General features: G+C 45.3%; 1 protein-coding gene across 2 annotated transcripts in view; it reads left to right on the top strand.

The window, feature by feature from the left end:
* The window catches only part of ARIH2 (ariadne RBR E3 ubiquitin protein ligase 2), a 55,077-nt gene extending 37,568 nt beyond the window's left edge, over nucleotides 1-17,509 (top strand). For both annotated transcript variants that reach the window (XM_025988553.2, XM_025988568.2), the window contains 12 exons: nucleotides 1,319-1,382; nucleotides 3,150-3,300; nucleotides 4,492-4,613; nucleotides 5,869-5,978; nucleotides 7,692-7,809; nucleotides 8,807-8,857; nucleotides 8,948-8,969; nucleotides 11,092-11,243; nucleotides 12,444-12,587; nucleotides 13,180-13,248; nucleotides 14,894-14,977; nucleotides 15,207-17,509. In XM_025988553.2, coding sequence (XP_025844338.1) covers nucleotides 1,319-1,382; nucleotides 3,150-3,300; nucleotides 4,492-4,613; nucleotides 5,869-5,978; nucleotides 7,692-7,809; nucleotides 8,807-8,857; nucleotides 8,948-8,969; nucleotides 11,092-11,243; nucleotides 12,444-12,587; nucleotides 13,180-13,248; nucleotides 14,894-14,977; nucleotides 15,207-15,278 — 1,159 coding nt within the window. In that variant the 3' untranslated portion in view covers nucleotides 15,279-17,509. The remainder of the gene's footprint in view (nucleotides 1-1,318; nucleotides 1,383-3,149; nucleotides 3,301-4,491; nucleotides 4,614-5,868; nucleotides 5,979-7,691; nucleotides 7,810-8,806; nucleotides 8,858-8,947; nucleotides 8,970-11,091; nucleotides 11,244-12,443; nucleotides 12,588-13,179; nucleotides 13,249-14,893; nucleotides 14,978-15,206) is intronic.
* The last annotated feature ends 4,306 nt before the right edge of the window (nucleotides 17,510-21,815 follow it).

The following is a 21,815-nucleotide window of genomic DNA, read 5'->3' as shown; positions in this document are numbered from 1 at the left end:
CAAGAGTCAGATGTTTAATCAACTGAAGCCATCCAGACAGCCCTAGTTTTGTATGTTTTTAGAACTTTACAGACATGGAATTGTGCTGTGTGTGTTCTTCAACTTTAAAATGAACAAGGCTACATTTTATGACATCCTATCCATATTCCTGTCAAAAACCATTTGTGAGTTTTAGTTTTTTTGCTGTTACAAATAATGCAGCTCAGGTAGCCTGGGTGGCTCAGCGATTTAGCGCTGCCTTCAGCCCAGGGCATGATCCTGGAGACCTGGGATCGAGCCTGCTTCTCCTTCTCTCTGTGTCTCTCATGAATAAATAAAATCTTAAAAAAAAAAAAATGCAGCTCTGAAAACTCTTGTGCATGACTTCTAGGATCATATAAATTTTCTAGGGTTGAATATAGAAAGTAAGGGTGTGTCCCTTAGCTTTTACTAAATGGCAAAATGTTTCCAAAGTTATTGTACCACATTACATGCCCACCAGTGGTATATGAGTGTTCCTGATACTGTCAAACTTGAAGTTTTACAATCTGGTTGGTATAAATGGGCATATAATTGTGTCCCCGATTATTATGGAGGTTGAGCATCTTTTCATGTTAGCGGCCATTTGTGCTTTCTTTCTTGTGCAATGCTTGTTCTGTCTTTACCATTTTTTAATTGTCTTTCCAATGGGCTTGTCTTTTCAAATGGACTTGTAGGAAGTTTGTTTATTCTGAATATCAACTTTTTGTCAGTTATATGTGTATTGAATTATCTTCCATTTATACCGTGGCTTTTCACTTTATGGTGTGTGAACTGAACTTCTTAAATGTAAAATAATTGTCATAATTTGTCAGTTTTCCTTTATGCTTTGCATTTTTTAAAGTTTTTATTTAACCAATCTCAATGCCCAACATGGTCCTTAAACCCATAACCCCTAAAACAATAGTCGCATACTCTACCAACTGAGCCCACCAGGTGCCCCTGCATTTTCTTTGTCTTAATATATCATTCCCTGTTCCAAAGATACAGAGATTATTTATTTGCCTGTGTTCCCAGAAAGGAATTGAAAACAGACATTGTCCTTCATAAGTATTTTTCTTACAGTTTGGTGTCTTTGAAGCGGGGTTATTATTCTCATACCAATTGAGAGCTAAAAAATTGAAAGAGAAAAAAGTATTTATACTAAAGTAAGAGGGAGCTTGGTTCTGTCAAAAGGAAGTTAGAGACAAAGACACTTGAGTATAACCACGGCACTTGTTGGTCCCTTCTGGTTTTGTTCAGAGGTTAAAATGTTAGTCTTCATTTCTGAATCCCTTTATTTCTGCTTTTTGTTTTGTAGATACAAGTCTAATTCTGCTCAGCTGCTCGTTGAGGCTCGAGTTCAGCCCAGTCCCTCGAAACATGTGAGTGTCTCCCACTTGAGCAAGGCTTCTGATACACATGGTTTTTGCTGTGGCTTATGGTGTTATTGACAACCGTCTTTCTGTGTTTATAGTGCAACATGCCTGAGGTTTTTGTTTAAATATGGGCCTAAATCTTCCATTTCCATTATAGTTTAAAGAGTTTCCTTGTGGATGAAGAATAAATCCTTGCCAGTCCTGGGACCCTCTTCAGCCTCACCTTTCTCTTTACACTTACAGCCTATACTCCATTTCTGCTAGGTTCCTTGGTGTTCCCAAGCTTACTGCACGCTTCTTTGACTCTGCTTGTGCCATCCCTGGTCTGGAATGTCCAGATCCTGTCCCTGTCTTTGCTTGTGGGAATGGAACTCAGCTTTAAAGACCCACATCAAGCTGTCTCTCACAAAGCCTGTGATCTCTCCTCTCCAGACACCTCTAGTTAGATCTTGAAATCTTTACATGTGTGATGTAGCAATTCACTTATCTTTTCAGCTCCCCTACCAGACTGTGTGTGCTTAAGAATAGGAACCATATCTTATAGTGCATAGCAATTTCCTATGTATTTAGGAGTTTAACAAACATCTGTCAAGTGAGTAAGGGCCATGTCCTCACTCTTTAGGAGGGAGAATTGGGGCTCCAATTACCACATAACTTCCATAGCTCTAAAATAAATTTATTATTATTAAAAAAAAAAAAAAAAAACAACTTCCATAGCTCTGAGGAGAACATTTCCAGGGCATACTGGATAAACATGAAAATACAGCGTTTTTCCTTTAGTTGTTTTTTGTATTCCCAATGAACTAACTAGAACCTAATGTAAACCTGTTGTGGACTTATCCATCAGTTTGTGTCTTGGATCAGGGGCCCCATGTTGTCTTTGTTTACCAGTTCATATAGCATGGCATGATTTCTGAAGTTCAAGCTTTGCAGTTATTTTCCCACACCCAAAAGGTTTATTTCCTAGTAGAAGCCTTCCTCGTCCCTCTAAATTAATTGTATGTGACATCTCTGCAGTGTGTTAAGGATGAGTTGTGACTTAGTAAAAACTGTAATATTTTGTATTTTGAGCATGTCCGTGTGGGAAAAGTGCACTATCTTTGACAAGTAAACTTGCAGTGTGGGCTTGTTAGAAGCTTCACATGCTTAGCTGAGCCTCTGAAGAACCTCTGTAGTACTTACTGAGGGCAGCTCTTTACACTGAATGGGGCAGTTTATAAACAAAACCCTGTAACATCTAAAAGCAGAAGTTGGACTGAATGACCTCCAAGGACTTCGGCAATTTGGAAATCCCAAGCATTTTATTTTATTTTATTTTATTTTATTTTATTTTATTTTTTTTATTTTATTTTATTTTATTTTATTTTATTTTATTATTTTATTATTTTATTATTTTATTTTATTTTATTTTATTTTATTTTATTTTATTTTATTTTATTTTATTTTATTTTATTTGTTTGTTTATTTATTAATCCTGAGCTTTTTAGCCTGGCATTATAAACTACTGTAAGTCCTTTCAGCCTTCCTTTGCCTTTCTGAATCCTAGTGATTGTGCAATCCCAGCTCATGTGCCACATCCTTCAGGAAGCCTTCTTGATCTGTGCTTTATGTTCAGAACTTTTAGAACCCACAGAGCCCACACATTGCAGTTGAGTTCTGACACTTGTTGCAGAGTCAGCTTTACCTATCATGCACCTAGCTGCATGTGGCACCCCTATAGCCTCCCAGGATCTGAAGACTCCTCGTTACTCATTTTGCTCTGCCTCTCCCCAGGTTCCCACGGCCCACCCCCCTCACCACTGCGCAGTGTGTATGCAGTTTGTACGGAAGGAAAACCTACTTTCTCTGGCCTGTCAGCACCAGTTTTGCCGTAGCTGCTGGGAGCAGCACTGCTCAGTACTTGTCAAGGACGGCGTGGGTGTGGGTGAGTCTGCTGCAGAAATTGTACAAGGCTGGCATGAAGTATTTATCTTCAGGTTTGTCCTTGTGGGTACTCAGGTCAAGTGTGTGTTTTCTTTTGAGCCAGATTAGGGTTTTTATTGTCAGAACCATTAGTTTCCAAACACATCAGGCTGAACAATGACAAAGTTTTCCCTAATCCTGAGCAAAATGAGAGGATTAAGGCTTTTGTTTGGGCATATATGTATAAATTTCATGCAAGGTGAAATTTTGAGAGAACTCTCCTATTAAGCTGCCTACCCTATCTTGATGCCCCAAGCAGTAGCCATCATTCAGAAACACTCAAAAATTGCTGTTGTTTAAAGTAACATAACACAAATTAGATTTGGTGATTGGTTATAGGAGTGTTTGTCATACTTTGACTTGATGGTATCAGAACTCAGTTAGCATCCGATTAATGGTATCTACAGAATCTCATTGTGTTGGTTAGTAATCGCTTGCACATAATATTAAATATCACAAAATGAAATTGTTAGTCAAGAACCGTATAAGAATCTTTTTTTTTTTTTTTTTAATTAAGCTCTGTGCCGCCGGGGAGGGGGGCGGGGCGGGCTTGAACTCCCATCCCTGAGGTCAAGAATCACCTACCTGAAAAAAAAAAAAAGGAAAAAAAAAAAAGAATCACCTACCTGTTCTACCAACTGAGACAGCCAGGTGCCCCAAGAACCATATAGGATTATTTATTTTTATTTATTTATTTATTTTTTTATTTTTTATTTTTTTTAAAGATTTTATTTATTTATTCATGATAGTCACAGAGAGAGAGACAGGGAGGCAGAGACACAGACAGAGGGAGAAGCAGGCTCCATGCAGAGAGCCCGACGTGGGATTCGATCCTGGGTCTCCAGGATCGCGCCCCGGGCCAAAGGCAGGCGCCAAACCGCTGCGCCACCCAGGGATCCCCCATATAGGATTTTTTAGATGCTACTGCTTTTTCAGTGGCTATTTGTGATATATATGTAATTTGAGGTAAATTCCAGTTGTGTCCACTCCAAATATGTTAATTTTTCTCTCTCTTTTTTTCCTTAAATAAATTCTGTGGCTTCAGAGGTTTCCTGTGTGGAATCTTGAATTTGTTGGTGGAACTCAGTGGGAAAATATATATTGTTGTGTCTTCTGCAGTGCAGTTATCCATCATGTTGTCTTTGTTCAACAGGAGTCTCTTGTATGGCTCAGGACTGCCCACTCCGAACTCCAGAGGACTTTGTATTTCCATTGCTGCCGAATGAAGAATTGAGAGACAAATACAGGCGCTACCTCTTTAGGGACTATGTGGAGGTATGACTAGCCCCTGTCGCATGTCTGTCTTCCTGAGCCTCCTTTCCATCACATGTTCACAGTAACTTTATAGATGAGCCTGCCATTAGGTGCTATAATTTGAAGAAAGAGCTCTGGCTTTTACAAAGTGGAGAAGCCACTAGAGTGGTAGTGAAGAACACAGGCCTTGGAGTCAGACCGACATGACGTGAATCCCAGGTCTGTTACTTCCTCACTGTGTAGGCTTCCACCCATTATTGTACTTCTCTGAGCCTTGGTTTTCTCTTGGAGAATGGTCTGCCTTCCTCACCTTCTTCACAGTTGCTTAAATAAGCTACTGTATGTCAGGGACTGAACACTAGTCAGGGCTATGTCAGGGCTGTTTGGTTTACTGATTTAGCACAGAGAAGGGGTTTTGCTTCTTGTGCAGCATGAAAACTTGCCCGTGATTCCAGCGTGGTCAGCTTTGGATTCCCCCTTCTCTATTGGGCTCCAAGATCAGGCTTGCTGCCCCCATGCAATGTAGTTCTCATCTTTATTACTTGAACCTCAGCTTATAAGATTATCTGATGGGCTGGGTCTTCTCATTCATGAGCTGTAGAATAACATTCCCTTGTTCCCTGGGCTGCTTGCTGCCTTTGGTTTATGCGTGAGGGTCACTGAGCCTCTCAGGGCTTTTGTTTTTAGGTAAAATTAGTGTGTAACATTAAATTAGTTTCAGATATACAGCATAATAATTCAATATTTTATATGCTACAGAGCGATCACAATCTAATTACCACCTGTCACCCTATAATAGATCCCTTTCACCCATTTCACCCACCCCATAACCCCCTTCCCCTTCCATTCCCTGTATCTTTGAGTTTTGTTTGTTCATTTTGTTTCTTAGATTCTGCACAGAAGTGAAATCATACGATATTTCTCTTTCTCAGTCTTAATTTCACTTAAATAATACTTTCAAAGCATGGGTGATTGGGCTGTGTTCCTTTCTAGACCTGGTGTTTGTGCATTCATCTCACAGACACAGTTCTGTACTCCATTTTGTCATCTACCCTTAGATCATTCTAGTGAGTTACTACCTAGTTTTGGCTAAACATTCATACGTCTTCAGTATCTGCCTAATGCTATCCTTTGTGACATCCTTTCTGAATTCCTGTAGCCCCTTGATAAAAGTCATCGGCTGGAAGGATAGAAGGTGTTCGAGCTCTCAGGGAAGTCTGATTTGGAAGCAGTGACTAGGGGATGTCCTCATTGTGTCCCCTTGGTGTGTTCACAGAGTCATTACCAGCTCCAGCTGTGCCCTGGTGCAGACTGCCCTATGGTTATTCGGGTACAGGAGCCTAGAGCTCGCCGAGTACAGTGCAATCGGTGCAACGAGGTGTTCTGGTAAGAGTGGGTGAGAGTGCTCAGCAGCCCTGGGCTCCTGCTTTGCCCTTCAAAGTACCACTGGTGTTGCTATAGATGAGGGTGGGGCTGGGAGAGGAGAGACTGGGCTTTGAGAGACTAAACTGCAGCTCTGCTCCAAGTGGGCAGGGTATGTATCCAGCATCTCATGTTCCACGGGATGTTTGATAATGCTCAGTCTGGAAACAAAAAAGTAGCACAGGTTCTTGGAGAATGTGCTATAATTTATGCTAGTGAGACTCATGGCACAGAGATTTGTCTATGTGGCTGTGTATGTGCCTGCACAGATAATCACATATTGCTGTGTATGAAAGCTCAACCTTCAGTGTTTGACTCTTTCTCCATCTTGGCCTTAATAGGCTAATTTTATAGCTCTATAATTCATAAAGGTAGTTTACATCTACTTGGGGTTTACTCCATTCAGTAGATATTGGGGATTGCTAAAATGTACTGAAGGCTTACCATGGGAAAGACACTATTCTCATCACTTTACCTTCATTGTCACAAATGTGTACAATTGATACTGTTACCTTTATGTTATAAGGGAGGAAATGGAGATACAAAGCAATGATAGAGCCATAATGTAGGTCCACATCTGTGTCTGTCCCTAATCATGCCTCCCTAGAAGATTCACGGTGGGGATTCAGAGAAACTACATGAAAATGTGGTGTGTGTTTGTGTGTGTGTGTGTGTGTGTGTGTTCTTGCCTTTAAGACACTGTTGAGGAAGTCTCTGGCTTACCAAAGATGAAGAACCACTAACATAAGGGTGCCTGGGTGGCTCAGTCAGTTAAGCATCCAACTCTTTTTTTTTTTTTTTTTTTTTTTAAGAATTTATTTATTAATGAGAGACACAGAAAGGCAGAGACACAGTCAGAGGGAGAAGCAGGCTCCTCGCAGGGAGCCCGATGCGGGACTCAATCCTGGGTCTCCAGGAACCATGCCCTGGGCTGAAGGCAGGCGCTAAACTACTGAGCCACCCAGGGATCCCCAGCATCCAATTCTTGATCTCAGCTCTTGTCTAAAAAAAAAAAAAGAAACACTAGTTCTCTCCTTCTTTTGTGTCCCACATTATGAACATCTTTCCCTTGGGCATAAGTTAGGCTGTTTGCTTGAGAGCCTTTATTAGCCAGAGGTGTGTTCACTTGGACAAAAGAGAAATTAAAAACATGGAAGCCTAGCCCAATGAGTGTTGGAGTGTTTTTCTTTTCTAATTTTAAGTTTCAGGCATTGTCAGATATATCATCCCCCTGCAAACTGAACAAATTCTGTCATGTGTACATACAGTGTGCATCTGGTTGGGAGCTAGTCAAGACTCCCAGAAAGTGGATCTCAGTTCTGCCTTGGGTTTGAGCTGAGTTACCGTCTCAGAGCACCTCACTATGCCCTTTAAGAGGCTGGACTCTGAATTTGACATCTTTTCAGAGAAGGTTGACACCACAGAAAATATTTAAGATGGAATCATTTTATTTGGATTTATTAAGAGTATGTCTTAGAAATGCTTAGATTGAAGAGAAATTCATGCAGTATTTCAGTATAACCCTGGGTAAGTAAAGATCCCAAAGGCCTTGAGAGGTGACTGAACATCTTTGAAAAGCTCTAATTCAGGATCTGTTGGCTTGGACAGAAGGAAAATTGAAAACATGGGACCCTGACCTCACAATTATTTGAATCTTTTTCTTTTCTGGTTTTTAAGTTTCAAGTGTCGTCAGATGTATCACGCCCCCACAGACTGCGCCACAATCCGGAAATGGCTCACGAAGTGTGCAGACGACTCTGAAACAGCCAACTACATTAGTGCTCACACTAAAGACGTAAGGACTGTATCTTACCTGTCATGGATCTGCCCTCCTTAATGCTGCCTAGGGCCTTGCCTGGGAGGCTGGCCATTTGAGAGCAGAACACCCAGGGCCCCAGGGCCCTTGCTGGAGGCTGCAGACCCTTGCCCAGACTTGGCAGAGTTTGCAACGGACTATCATAGTATGTGTGGGGTGCATTTATTTTAATAAAATACTGAACTGCCTGATAAAGTTTGACCTATAGAGTGACTAATTAGAAGAAAACCAGGTGTTCTTTAATATCTCCTGGGCTTTAACAGCCCTGGGAGGGAGGTGGTTGATAGCAACATATAGTAAAAAGCAGGGCTCTGATGCAAGCCCAGGCATGCCCAGTTCTCATTCTGAAACTTGCCATGGGAAAGCATGGCCTTCAGCCCCTTGAGCCCCAGGTGACTCAGCACCTACCCTGTGCCAGTCATGTGCTGAGTTGCTGCACTCACAGCAGACCTGTGACCGTGCCCTCATTAAACATAGTCTGCTTCACAGCAGTGGGAGAGGAAAGTGTCAGCTGGTCTCTGCATTGCTGCCTGGGTTGTGGCATCTTTTAGATGAGAGCAAGTGAGCTTTAGAAGTTGTTTCCTTGCCCTGTTGTGGAAGCAGAAGTCCAGGGAAGCTGAGCAGGACTTAGTCCAGTGTGGCAGCTCTTGTGTTGCTTTGGCATTCTTCCCAAGCAGGAAGGCTTTGTGCTGACTCAGCTTGTGCTTAATCTGAGCAGCCTCGTGGCAGAGACAGATGGTGGAAGACTTAGTGGGGCTCAGCCAGTACTTGGAGTGTTTCAGAGCCAAACGTGCTGACCTCATTTCCTTGAATTGCTGTTCCAGCCTCAGCGACCCGCCACATTTAAGTGAGATGCTCCTTCCCAGAAGGGCTCGCACGATGAGCTACTGGGCACGGGTGCCAGGAGCTTTGTGTAATTTGTCTTAGAACCAGCCTGGTGGTGCGTGAGCCTAACGGCGCCCTTCTGTCTCCTCAGTGTCCCAAGTGCAACATCTGCATTGAGAAGAATGGAGGCTGTAATCACATGGTGAGCAGAAGCCTGTACTCTTTGCATATGTGCCATGGAGCCTTTGGTCAGCGTGCCCTTAACATGTTCTCTTTTGTTTCCCTCTGACAGCAATGCTCCAAGTGTAAACACGGTGAGTCCCAGGCGTGGTGCAGAAGGCCCAGTGGCACAGTCTGCGTTTCTTGTGCAATGGGTCTCCAGTGCTCATTTACTGAGTGCTTTTATGGTGAAGTGACAAAGGGCAGCCTCAGTCACTTTTAATAACCAGTCTAAAGCGGCTCTTGATTTTTTATTTACTCCTTTCCTCTGGTGCCTCCTGCCATCTTGCTGGCACATATAGTCAGAAGTCAAGATTGGTATGACTCTTAGACCTTCATGATCCTCAGTCATCCAAGAAGATCTTAGTATGTTCTTTTTATTTTTGCAAAGGCAGGTAAGTAGTGTTGGACTTATCTGTGCTACCTTACAGATACCTATTAGAGTAGGCTGTTTTATTGGAGGGAGCAACAGAAGAGTCTTCCTTGGAGGGTTGTTTTTTTTTTTTTTTTTTTTTTTTTTCCATGGAGGTTTTTACAAAGTTTCCATAAGGGCTTTTGATTTGGCCTTTTAGGTCTCATTCATCCATTGGGGAAGCTTACATAGAACCTATTGGTTTTACTTTGCTTCCTGCCAGATGAAGTAAAGAAATAAAACTCCTTCAGGTAGAAAGTATGTCCAAATAGGTCTCTTACACAGCAGTTTCAATGCTGACCAGGAGGCCCTGAGGGTATCTCTTTGTAAGGGTCCATCTAATGCTATTCCTGTGTTTTCCCAGGAAACACACTGTGATCAGAGTGGACATGGCAAGGCATTAGAAGAGAACAGTGACTGTGAAGTATAGAATGAAGATAGGCTGCTGGTAGTGGCATATTTCCTCAGTGGTATCCTACTCTGTCGTTGTGTGTTTGAGTGACAGGGATGTGTATCATCCACTTAGAACAGTGCATAAGACTTGAATACGGTTTAAAGAGAAATGCCAAGTGAACACCCCAGTACCCATCACATTCCTAGTACCCAAGAAGTCCTCTGTGTGTCCCTCCCCACAGTCTCTCCGTCCTTCACCACCCAGAGTTAGTTGCCATCCCTTGCATTGCTACATAGTTCGACCACCTCTACCGGCAACCCTAAGCAGTGTAGTAGTATTTAATTTTTTTTAAAAGATTTTATTTGTTTATTTATTCATGAGAGATGCAGTGAGAGAGAGGCAGAGACACAGTCAGAGGGAGAAGCCGGCCCCATGCAGGGAGCCCGATATGGGACTCGATCCCAGGTCCCCAGGATCAGGCCCTGGGCTAAAGGCAGTGCTAAACCGCTGAGCCACCAGGGCTGCCCTGTAGTAGTATTTAAGACAGTAACAAGGCCCACCTCCTCGATTAAGGAAATAGCCAGTATTGCTGCTGTTCAGTGAAGGTTCCGAGAAGAAAAGTGAACAACCTCTGAGTCTCTGGGTCTTGCTTTAGCATCCCCCAAGTTTTGTAAGAGATCCTTTGGAGAAGTCAGTGAGCCAACTTGAATCCTGGGAAATAGGGTTTACTCGCTGTCAGAGACAGGATATAGATCTGGCCATCTAACAGAACTGTGGTTGGCCTTTCTCCATTAGGCCATAGTAATTGTTAGATGTTGAATGTTGAGTGGATCTTTATTTTTTTCCTCTTTGCTTCCTCGGTATAGAAGTAGACTCATAATTCTGAGTAGGAACTCTTGGTAGCAGTTGATTTTATAGATGTGTTCTTTTAAATTAAAAAATGACAAAATAGGGGAAAGCCTTTATTCTCAGCTTCATGTACAAAATCTTCTTAGGACAGATGTCTTGAGGGTAGGAGGTAGTCAGGAGGGCAAACATGTTTTGGACAACCAGATGGGCCTCATTGGACAGGTATCTGCTTCTCTCAATGGCATTGACCATCAGCATTATACGGTCAGCATCTGCCTGTGTTGGGTTGAAAAGGTACCAAGCTTATGTGCTCATGGAACTGAGAATACCCGCTGGCTGTTGTTCATATTGGCAAGGAAAGGCTACAGGGACAAAGGGATGTGACAAAGAGGAGAGGTGCACATTCCTTCTGAAAAGAGACACTCTTAAATTAAGAGTTCTGGTCAAGTGACAACCCCACTTCACTCCCCTTTCACAGGATCTGTCTGTCCCACTGCTTTGCCTTTGGAGGAATGTGGGCTTATCTTGTGGGTATAAATTTCTCTTTCTCTATTCTTTGCAGACTTTTGCTGGATGTGTCTAGGAGATTGGAAGACCCATGGCAGCGAGTACTATGAGTGCAGTCGGTACAAGGAGAACCCCGACATTGTCAACCAGAGCCAGCAAGCCCAGGCCAGGGAGGCCCTCAAGAAGTACTTGTTCTACTTTGAGAGGGTAGGCATCTTCTCCTGCAGCTGCTCCTCAGGGATGGGCTTCTTCCAGCTGGCCTGCTGAGGTAGAAGTCCCAGACTAGTGTGCCAGTATGTACACACAGAAGTCAGGAAAAGTAGATTCTGCAGTGGACCTGAGTGATGCTTCCATAAATGTGGCTTTTGGGTTCTACAGGGCAAGCCACGACCAACAAAGCTGTTTGAATGGTGGGTTGAAGGACAATGAGGGGGCCATCAGATAGTCTTTTTCCATTTGGTACCATCTTAATCAGATTTAGAGGGCAATTCCTCCCAGGAAGACCTTTCAGAAGCCCACAGAGTACAGCACATTTGGTTTCTTTTCTTTAAGATTTTGTTTATTCATGAGAGATAGAGAAAGGCAGAGACATAGGCAGAGGGAGAAGCAGGCTCCCCACAAGGAGCCCGATGTGGGACTCGATCTCAGACCCTGGGATCACGCCCTGAGCCAAAAGCAGACACTCAACCACTGAGCCACCCTGGCATCTCGCACACAATAGACCAGTGGGTACCTAACTTTGTTTAGTCCTCAGGGCTGAAGCCCTATTGCCCTAGATGGTAGAGTGATCTGGCAGGCAAGCAGCTGCTCAGGACAGGGTTAGTAGTGTGGGCTGAGGAAGTCTCCCCCCTCCTGGGGGACTGAGTCTGAGTGGCTCAGTCCATTGGGTGGCCGACTTGTGGTTTCAGCTCAGGTCATGATCTCAGAGTCCTGGGATGGGCCTACATCAGGCTCCACGCTCAAGAGGGAGTCTGCTTCTCTCCCTCTCTCTGCCTTGCATGCTCTCTTGCTCTCTCTCTCTCTGTCTCAAATAAATAAATATTTTATTTTATTTATTTTTATTTTTTTTTTAATTTATTTTTTTATGATAGTCACAGAGAGAGAGAGAGAGAGAGAGGCAGAGACACAGGCAGAGGGAGAAGCAGGCTGCATGCACTGGGAGCCCGATGTGGGATTCGATCCCCGGTCTCCAGGATCGCGCCCTGGGCCAAAGGCAGGCGTCAAACCGCTGCGCCACCCAGGGATCCCTCAAATAAATAAATATTTTAAAAAGAAGAGAAAGTCCTCCTGCACTCTCAAGGACATACAGTCCCCATAAGTTAGATGAAGCTGTGGCCATGCTGTGCCAACCAAGGTGTCTATTCTGAACTTCTGTCTGGACTTGTGCTCCTTCTCTGTACCCTGTAGTGGGAAAACCACAACAAGAGCTTGCAGCTGGAGGCACAGACATACCAGCGGATTCATGAGAAGATTCAGGAGAGGGTCATGAATAATCTGGGGACATGGATCGACTGGCAATACCTACAGAATGCTGCCAAGCTCTTGGCTAAGGTTTGTACCACCTCACTCCTCTGGTCCCTGGCCCTAATAGGCCCAGATATCTGAGGATGGGAGGCACTATAGGGGGCAAGAGAACACAACACTTTGTGTGGCTCTGCATGCGTCTGCTTCGAGGTCTGTATTTCCCTGGGCTATGACCACTGAGGACCCAGTCTGCTGCTGGCTGCCAGGGGATTTCCAAGAAAATTATTCCACTACCTCAGGGAAGGAACTGCAGGGAAAACTAGAGCCCTTTTCTTCTTTTGTCCCATCCATGCCTCACTCAGGAGAAACTAAGATTGTCTTTGGACAAGTATTGAGATAGATGTGTGGACTCTGATGTCCAACTTGAGGGAAGAGCCATTGAGGCAGCTGCTGGTAATAAATGAGTTTGAAAAAGGAACTGTGGGTGTCCTGTGACCATTTATGTTCCAGCTTTTCCCATCTTGTCCCTCAATTCATCCTGGGGCGTGGCCTCATCTCTTTTGAGCCTATACCTATAGAGCCAGGCTAACTTGCATGGTTGGGTAAGAATTGCAAAAGCCACCTGAGATGTGTTCAGGTTAGGTTCACTCGTGCAGATGTCTTCTCTCTTCTATTGTAGTGCCGATACACCCTGCAGTACACTTATCCATATGCATACTACATGGAGTCTGGACCCAGGAAGAAGCTGGTAAGGCCAAGCAGTCCTCCTCTCTGCCCTCTTAGCTTCAGAGGTAGCTTTGTCTACCAGCACTTCCCAGGAGAGTGGAGACCAGACCCTGGTTATTGGGAGGTCAGAACAAAACTGTCAGTTTTAAAAGTTCAGTTCTCCTGGGGCTGAAATGAGTGGCTCTTAATTTTGGCTCAGGTCATGGTCTCAGGGTCGTGAAATCGAGCCCTGCTCATGTGAGCTCTCTCTCTTTAAAAAAAAAGAAAAGAAAAGAAAAAAGTTCCCTTCTAAGCATCTCTAAAATAGACCTCAGAGCCTGGCATTTGTTTAATATTAAGGCAGATAGACCAAAGCCCCTGAAGGCCATAGTTATAGGGCGACTGGTTAAAAAGCTCTGTGGCCACTTAGAAGTCCAGCACCCATGGTTTTGGAGGTACCCAGCATATGCATTCCTAAATTTTAGTGGACTTTTTAACATCTTTGTTTAATTCTTTATCTTAGATATGGGCTGTTGGCCCTGATTATAAAGTAATTCATATTATTGTTTAAATGTTGGAGAACAAAGAAAAACATTGCCATCATCCATAACCTCACTAGAAAGACATGGCCACTGTTAGCATTCTTCTGCCTTTTAACATTATTTCTATGTTTAATGTTAATTATATGCATGATATTCTTTTATTGTTGCAGTGGTCCTTATTTACCAGATTGGTAAATACCTTTAAAAAAAAAAGGGTTGGGATCCCTGGGTGGCGCAGCGGATTGGCGCCTGCCTTTGGCCCAGGGCGCGATCCTGGAGACCTGGGATCAAATCCCACGTCAGGCTCCCGGTGCATGGAGCCTGCTTCTCTCTCTGCCTATGTCTCTGCCTCTCTCTCTCTCTCTCTCTCTCTCTCTCTGTGTGTGTGTGACTATAATAAATTTAAAAAAAAAATAAAAAAATAAATAAAAAGGGTTTATTTATCCATGAGAGACACAGAGAGAGAGAGGCAGAGGCACAGGCAGAGGGAGAAGCAGGCTCCATGCAGGGAGCCTGACGTGGGACTCGATCCTAGGTCTCCAGGATCAGGCCCTGGGCTGAAGGCGGTGCTAAACCGCTGAGCCACCCGGGCTGCCTGGTAAATACCATTTTTTAAAAGTACATAAGTGTTTCATTATATGGTTATACCATCAGCTGGGGCATTCATTGTTTCTCTTTTGCATTATTATAAACAAGATATTGAGAAACATTTTGTGTATAATTGTACAATGGATGTACAATTACTAAGTCAAATGGTTTGAATATTTTTAAGACTTGATTTTCAAAAGGGCTGAAAAAATGAAATATTCAGTGAATACCAGGTCTGTGAATATACTCTCTGACTTGTTTTCACAGCAACTATTTCACTGTATGTTAGGAATATTGTCTTCAGTGGCTGAAATTTTTCCCCTTTTTTGGGGGGGTGGAGGGTGAGTTTGGCTGTACCCCCAAGTGACTGTACTCTTCGAAATGCCTTTTGATTGGGTTCTGGCTCTGGCTCCAGGAACTAGCACTGCTCTCTGAGGACAGTCTCAGGGTTGTCTGTAGCTCATGCGAGCCTGAGGTGCTGCGTCTGCCCCTCCCATCTGCAGGCCCTGCCCTGGCTGCAGCCCCTCTCCTTTTGACCCTCCTGCTCTGCCCATACAGTTTGAATACCAGCAGGCTCAGCTGGAGGCTGAGATCGAAAACCTGTCATGGAAAGTGGAGCGTGCAGACAGCTATGACAGAGGGGTAAGTGCTTGCCCCCTTCTTGGTCCCTCTGTTGCAGGCCAGGGAGGACTGGCATGTGAACAGAGGACAGGGTCATTATGAGCATGTGGACTGGAAGCTGCTGTGGAGAAGGGTGGGAAGGGCAGTACCTCTGATCCCTCGAAGCCCCTGATGTCGTGGGTGTGGCTGTGGCCGCTCCATGCTCTTGGGGACTGGGCCATGCAAGCACCATCTTGCTTCCCTGGTGCAGGACTTAGAGAACCAGATGCATATAGCAGAGCAACGGAGGAGAACCCTGCTGAAGGATTTCCATGACACCTAGATTGGGACTTGGACGTGCTGGAGTGAGGACGATGTGGCTGCGAGGCCTCCCGGCTGCTGAACTGCATGCTGCAGGCTCTGCCTTTCACCACCTCAGGCAACAGCCAGGGCCCCACTCCTGACAGACACTGGCCACACACCTCTTAGTCCATTTCTGTTTTCTTCTCATCTTTTCGCTTTTTGTTTCTACCAGGGTAGAGGCCATGTTGAGTTGGCCTCTTTTCAGGACTTTTAATTCCCCCTGGATGGTTGTTGGGAGGGAGGGAAAGTTTTTTCTGAATGACTATTAATAGTATTAGATCATTACAACTTATGTAATTTTCAAAGGTTGTATAATTCTACAAAAAAAAAAAAAAAGCAAACCATAGAATTACACAGAACCCTTTTTAAAAATAAATTGGCATTGGAGTGTTTTACCCTCTAGCTATTTTACTTAGAATGTAACATATGCTGCCTGCCCACCCTGCCTCAGAATGTCTCCTGTAAGAGGGCCCAGGGTGGTGGTCGTCTCTGTTTTCCAGACTCTCATGTGTTTGGCCGCAGCTGGTGTCTCAAGGGAAGAGTGTGGGTAGCAGACAGTAGGGAACTGAGTTGGCCTGTGTAATGGGCATGGAGCACAGGGAATCGCAACATGCTTCCTGCCTGGTTCTTTGGGAGCCATTTGTGGTCAGGTGCATCTGCCTTACCTTGAAGTGAGGATGTAATACGGAAAAGGGCCTTGTCACAAAGTGGTGTTGTCTCCGATGGCACTGTGTGTCTGTGGGCTCATCTTTCTTTCAGGTTTACCCAGGTCTGGCTACTGAGACCAGAGCCCACGGCAGAGCATATGTAGGTTTGTGGCCCTCCAGACCAGGGGACATGAGTTCAGCAGTGTTTTCTTTTGTCTCCTAAAAATAGAGATCTACTTTTAAAGGGAATTATTTCCCAAAATAAATTTGTTTTACCTTGGTCCCTGCTTTTGTGCCAGTGTTCCAGTGATGTAACTAACTAGGTTCACACACACCTATCCATACCTAACATGGTCCTGCTACACTGTTCTCTGGTGAACTTTAGGGTCAAAGTTCAGCATGGCCCTCCCAAGGGCACAGGTCTTCTTGGCTCAGGGGCCTTGTTTGCACAAGTAGTTTTCATGTTATCTGGAATGTGTTCTGTGGCTGCTCTGAGGGCTGGGTGCTCTTGCCCCTGCCTGGCTCTAGCCGTTGGAGGACATCATCTCTGGGTTCTGGGAGTCTGAGGCCAGGAGGGTCCTTGGTCTGTGGTCCCAGCTACTATGCTAGAAGGGCTGACCAGGGGAGAGGGCCAGGTTTTGCATAGTTGAGTGCAAAGAAACAAGTAGTTTGGTGATATCCTGCCTGTTCTGAACCTGGTCCTGTGGGCCTTTTAAAAGTTATATCTGTGATTCTTGGGGCTTTTGTGGCTTTGTTCATTGCCTCCATTCTGAGGCTAGCAGAGCTGTCTGTACCCAGTAGGGCCTCCTTGACCTCCTGAAAGAGTTGTTTGGGAGGTCTTGTGAATATTATGTTGGAAGTTCTTTGATGTTCAGACATTTTCACCTCAGTCAGCAATTTCCTGGGTACCCTGTTAGCTATAAACTGAATCACTCTTGAAGACACAGGACAGCTGTGATTCTTGGGGTTGTGGGGTACACAGCTGGCTGCAGGCTCCCTGCCTCCACCCCACCCCCCAGGTTTTGTCTCTTCCTGTCATCTGCAAGGGAGGGACTGTGGAGTGGAGTGGGAGAACAAGTTAGGAGTGCAGCAAATGGAACAGCAGGGAGCTCACTGAAGGAGGATCCTGGCATCTGGAGCCTTTACCTCTCTATCTACTCCTTTCAGTGTCACCACCATGGCAGAGGCGTAGCTCTGCGCCTTAAGTCACATCCTGGGCATCCCTGGGCATTTTTTGGACTGCATAGCTACCACATAGTGCACTTGTTCCCAGCTGTGGCCCTGAGCACTGGAGCTGTAGGAGGTTCTGTGCCCAGACTGTGGCCTGCAGCCCTTGACCTGTGGAGAACCTTTTGTGCCCCCGTGGCTATCCTTCGCCAGCATCATCAGGAAGATGGGAAAGGTCAGGCAGAGTTTTCTGCCCTACAAAGGATAGAAGATAAAGGAAGGCACAATGTTTTCATGAATTTACCATTTATCTTTGTTTTCTTCAAAGAAAAAGTTGAGGCAACGTCATCTGCTCAATGTTGAGTGGTTTATTCAAAATAAAGTTTCTGATTATAAAGTTGTGTAGAGTCTTTCTTCCAAATTACCCCCTGAGCCTACACCCCAAGGGATTCTGGCCGGTGAGTACCAAATGAGGGCCTTCCTGGTGATCAGCCCCCTCCTCTAGAGAGCTGTGAAGGTCCCACTGAGACCCTCTGTTCTGCCTTTCTTTGGCTTTCTGAGGGCACCTGCGGAGGGAAGTGGTATATCCTGGCAGTTTTTGCTTTCCTCTCCCTCCCTGGGTTGCAGGGCGTAAGCATTCCCCCCACCACAAATAGATCCTGAGATAGTGGTGGAATAAAGACCCCCTGGGTCCTTCAGATGTGAATGTCTAGTGTGGGGGAGTAGCTTCAGAGGGGCTCTGGGGTTACAAGGATAGAACTCTAGACAGAAGCCTGAGTGTATAGAGTTTAATTCCCAAGGATTGAGGACAGGAAATGGGAGTTTGGGTTCTTTTTTTTCTTTTTTTCTTTTTTTAGATTTTATTCATGAGAGGCAGAGACACAGAGGGAGAATCAGGCTCCATAGGGAGCCTGACGTGGGACTTGATCCCCCAACTCCAGGATCACACCCTGAGCAGAAGGCAGGCGTGCTTAACCACTGAGCCACCCAGGCATCCCAAGGGAGTTTGGGTTCTGATTGAGGGGGTCCACATTTGTGGTGGCGGCAACTTCAGTGATCGCTCAGGGGTGAAGGCTTTAAAGCTCTGGGAAGTATGTCTGGGGTCAGCAAGGTAAAAGAGGCCCTAGATACTACCAGTCTGAACTCCACAGCTGCTCATCCTTGGCCCTCTGGTGTGCCAAGCCCCATGCATGGCACCTGGGCATACAGTGGTATGCAAAGGGTCCATGGACTCTACCCTCTCAGGGCCTCCAGAACATGAGCACAGATGGAATTGGTCACTAGTGAATGTGTTCACTGAGGCAGCAAGGCCCAGGGTGAAGGGTCACTCCCGTTGATCATGGCCTTGGCACCATACCCTTGGGGATCTTAAAAATGAGCAAGAGGGATGCCTGGATGGCTCAGCAGTTAAGCTCTGCTTTTGGCTCAGGGCCTGATCCTGGAGTTCAGGGATTGAGTCCCACATCGGGCTTTCTGAGAGGAGCCTGCTTCTCCCTCTGCCTATGTCTCTGCCTCTCTCTGTGTGTCTCATGAATGAATAAAATATTTTTTAAAAACCATGAACAAGAGAAGATAACACATTCTAGCAAAGTCTAGAGGAGGGATTTTCCACGTAGTCTCCAAGGGTTCGTGCAACAATCAAGAGTAGTGTCCCTATACTGGGCCCTATTTTGGGTAATGAGGACAGCTATTTGATCTTGGCTTGTTAGCCGAGTTTAAGTCCCCACAAGACAGTCACAGTACACAAAATAGGAAGTAATTTGCCCAAGGTCACCGCTAGTAAAACAACAAATATTTGCTGTTAAAAACTGGAAATATGGGACACCTGGGGGCTCAGTAGTTGAGCATCTGCCTTTTGCTCAGGGTGTGATCCTGGAGTCCCGGGATCAAGTCCCCCAGTTTCCCCACAGGCAGCCTGCTTCTCCGAGAACTCTGCCTATGTCTCTACCTTTCTCTCTGTGTCTCTCATGAATAAATAAAATCTCTTAAAAAAAAAAAAACTGGAAATATCCAATTTTTGTAATAGAGATTGGAACACTGTTTAGCCCAAGGCCCAGATGTGACTACATCAGCAGTTGACTTCCATCCCTGTGAGGTGAGCCAGCCTGAGGGTGAAAAATCTTACGGACCTTTTACTTTTAAAAAACAATAAATTTAAAAATGGGGTGCCTGGCTGGCTCAGTTGGTAGAGCATGGGACTCTTCATCTCCAGGTCATGAGTTCAAGCCCCATATTGAGTGTGGAGCCTACTTTAAAAAAAAAGAAACCTTATGGCCCTTAGGTGGCAAAAGGTCCATAGGTTTTAAAAAGCCAAGTTCCAGTTTATGATGTGGTTTGAAATTCCCACAACTAACAGCAGGTGGAGCAGAACTAGACAATGAGCACACCCACCCACCCCCTTCACCCCTAGTGCCCCAACAGGCTTGCCTTCTGTTGTCTAGTGATGGTTAGGGAAGGAATGGTGCATGGCAGTGGGCATAAGCAACTTGGATACAATAGATAGGAATATGGGAGAAAGGGATTCAGAAAAATAAGGAATATGAGGATTTTGTGGTGATCTAATTATAAATATTAAAAGGCTAAAGAGGAAATGGGTCTCAACCTTCATCCTTGGTAAAACTGTGGCTTGGTGGGTTGGTGTTTTTCACATTAAAGAACTTAGGAGATTAAAAAAAATAAAGACATTTAGGAAAGTAATACAATCCAGGGACAATTTACTTGCTTTGATTTAATTTACTTGCTTTGATTGTGCTATGCACTTGGAAGTTGTGGGACTTCTGACCTAACTCGAGTGGATTAAGGACAAGCTGCAGGAAATTTGGACGCTCCTAAGCAGGTAATAGAATTTTTTTCCATTTGAATCAGGAACATTTCTTTTGTGAGCATTCTCTCTTTTTTTTTTTTTTTATAAGATTTTATTTATTTATTCGAGACCGAGAGAGAGAGAGGCAGAGACATAGGCAGAGGGAGAAGCAGGCTCCACACAGGGAGCCCGACGCGGGTCTCCAGGATCACACCCTGGGCTGAAGGCGACGATAAACCACTGAGCCACCCGGGCTGCCCTCTTTTGTGATCATTCTGTGTTTGTATGTTATGTATGTGTTTTAGAATTCATTTCAAGGAGCAGGGGCCAGGCCCTTGCTGCCTCTCTATCTTTATCTCCATGCACAGAGTCCAGGCTCACCTGATTACCTGCAGAGCTGTCATTTCCCACTCCATCTGAAGCAGAATGCTGGATCACTGATAGTGTTTGGTCAGCATCCCACCTTTGGCTGAACCATAACAATTCCCATTACCACCACCTCCACTTCTCCCTTAGAAATGTCCAGAATGTCTCCTTTGGTTGGGCAATGTTTCTCTGTAGTATCCTAAGGAGATTGACAAGATGGTCCCTGAGGGTAGCTGGATGATTGGATGTGCCAACGTGCTTGAGCACTGGTGAAACCTGTGATTATGTGCAGAACCTCTGAGAGAAGGAGATGGGCTTGCCTTTGGATCCCCTTGCCTGCTCTATTGGGGAGACCAGAAAATGCAGACTCCACTTTCCTGGAAGAGAATGGGAAGGAGAGAGATGTTAAGGTAAAGGGAAACCACTAGTGAGACCTGCCTCAGTGGTGCTGCTCTTGTCTGCATGTACACCTGGAGGGGTTGGCTTCTGAAGCACATGCAGATCTGAGGATAATCTAGCACTAGAAGAGCTGGGAGCATGAATATGCCCAGGGTTTGGCACTTGGCCACTGGTATGTCCTCCCACCTCCATACCTGGTGGTAATCTGAGGGGACACCATCCTGAACGGGCCCAATCTTGTCTACTTTTCCTCTGAGGCAATGGTATCTCAATTATAGAATAGTCCCTTCCTAATAGAACAGTGCCTCTCTCCCTTTTCACCTGTGCCAGCTTTGAAGCAAGAAATGTTCCTGTGCGCCTAAGCTCCAGAGCACTTGCTTCCATGCCTTGCAGGTTATTGTTAAAGAGTTTGAGCTTCCTGGTGCCAGAGCTCCTCCAGGAAGCCCTCTCTGACCACTCCAGCCTGGATCCCACTGTCCAGGAGTGTATGCAACCCTGCATATCAGGCAGCTGCTTTTTTTTTTTTTTTTTTTTTTTTTTTTTAAGATTTTATTTATTCATGAGAGACACAAGGAGGCAGAGACATAGGCAAAGGGAGAAGCAGGCTCCCCGCAATGACCCGGACGCGGGACTCCATCCTGGACCCCAGGATCATGCCCTGAGTCGAAGGCAGACGCTCAACCGCTGAGCCACCCAGGTGTCCCAGGCAGCGTCTTCTTAAGGTCTGACTCCTGTAGGCCTCCCTGTGAGGTGCACCGACCTATTTATTTATTCATGAGAAACAGAGAGAGAGAGAGGTAGAGAGAGAGGCAGAGACACAGGCAGAGGGAGAAGCAGGCTCCATGCAGGGAGCCCGACGTGGGACTCGATCCCAGGACTCCAGGATCAGGCCCCGGGTCGAAGGCGGCGCTAAACCGCGGAGCCCCCGGGGCCGCCCCAGTCCTGGCCTTCTAAGCTGGCGAGCGGCTGTGCCGAAAGCTGCGGGTCCTACACCATCACGTGTGCGGTCGTCGGCCTCCGCGGCAACCCCAAACCGCCGCATTATTGAGTCATCTCTTGGCACTGCCGCGTCACTGCCACCCCACTCCCGGCAAGGAGAAAACGCAGATCATACTTTTTCGAGAAGAGGGAAGTG

This window comes from Vulpes vulpes, chromosome 9 (genome assembly GCF_048418805.1).
Source record: "Vulpes vulpes isolate BD-2025 chromosome 9, VulVul3, whole genome shotgun sequence".
In the NCBI taxonomy this organism is placed as follows: domain Eukaryota; kingdom Metazoa; phylum Chordata; class Mammalia; order Carnivora; family Canidae; genus Vulpes; species Vulpes vulpes.
This window is presented reverse-complemented; position numbering and strand designations above follow the sequence as displayed.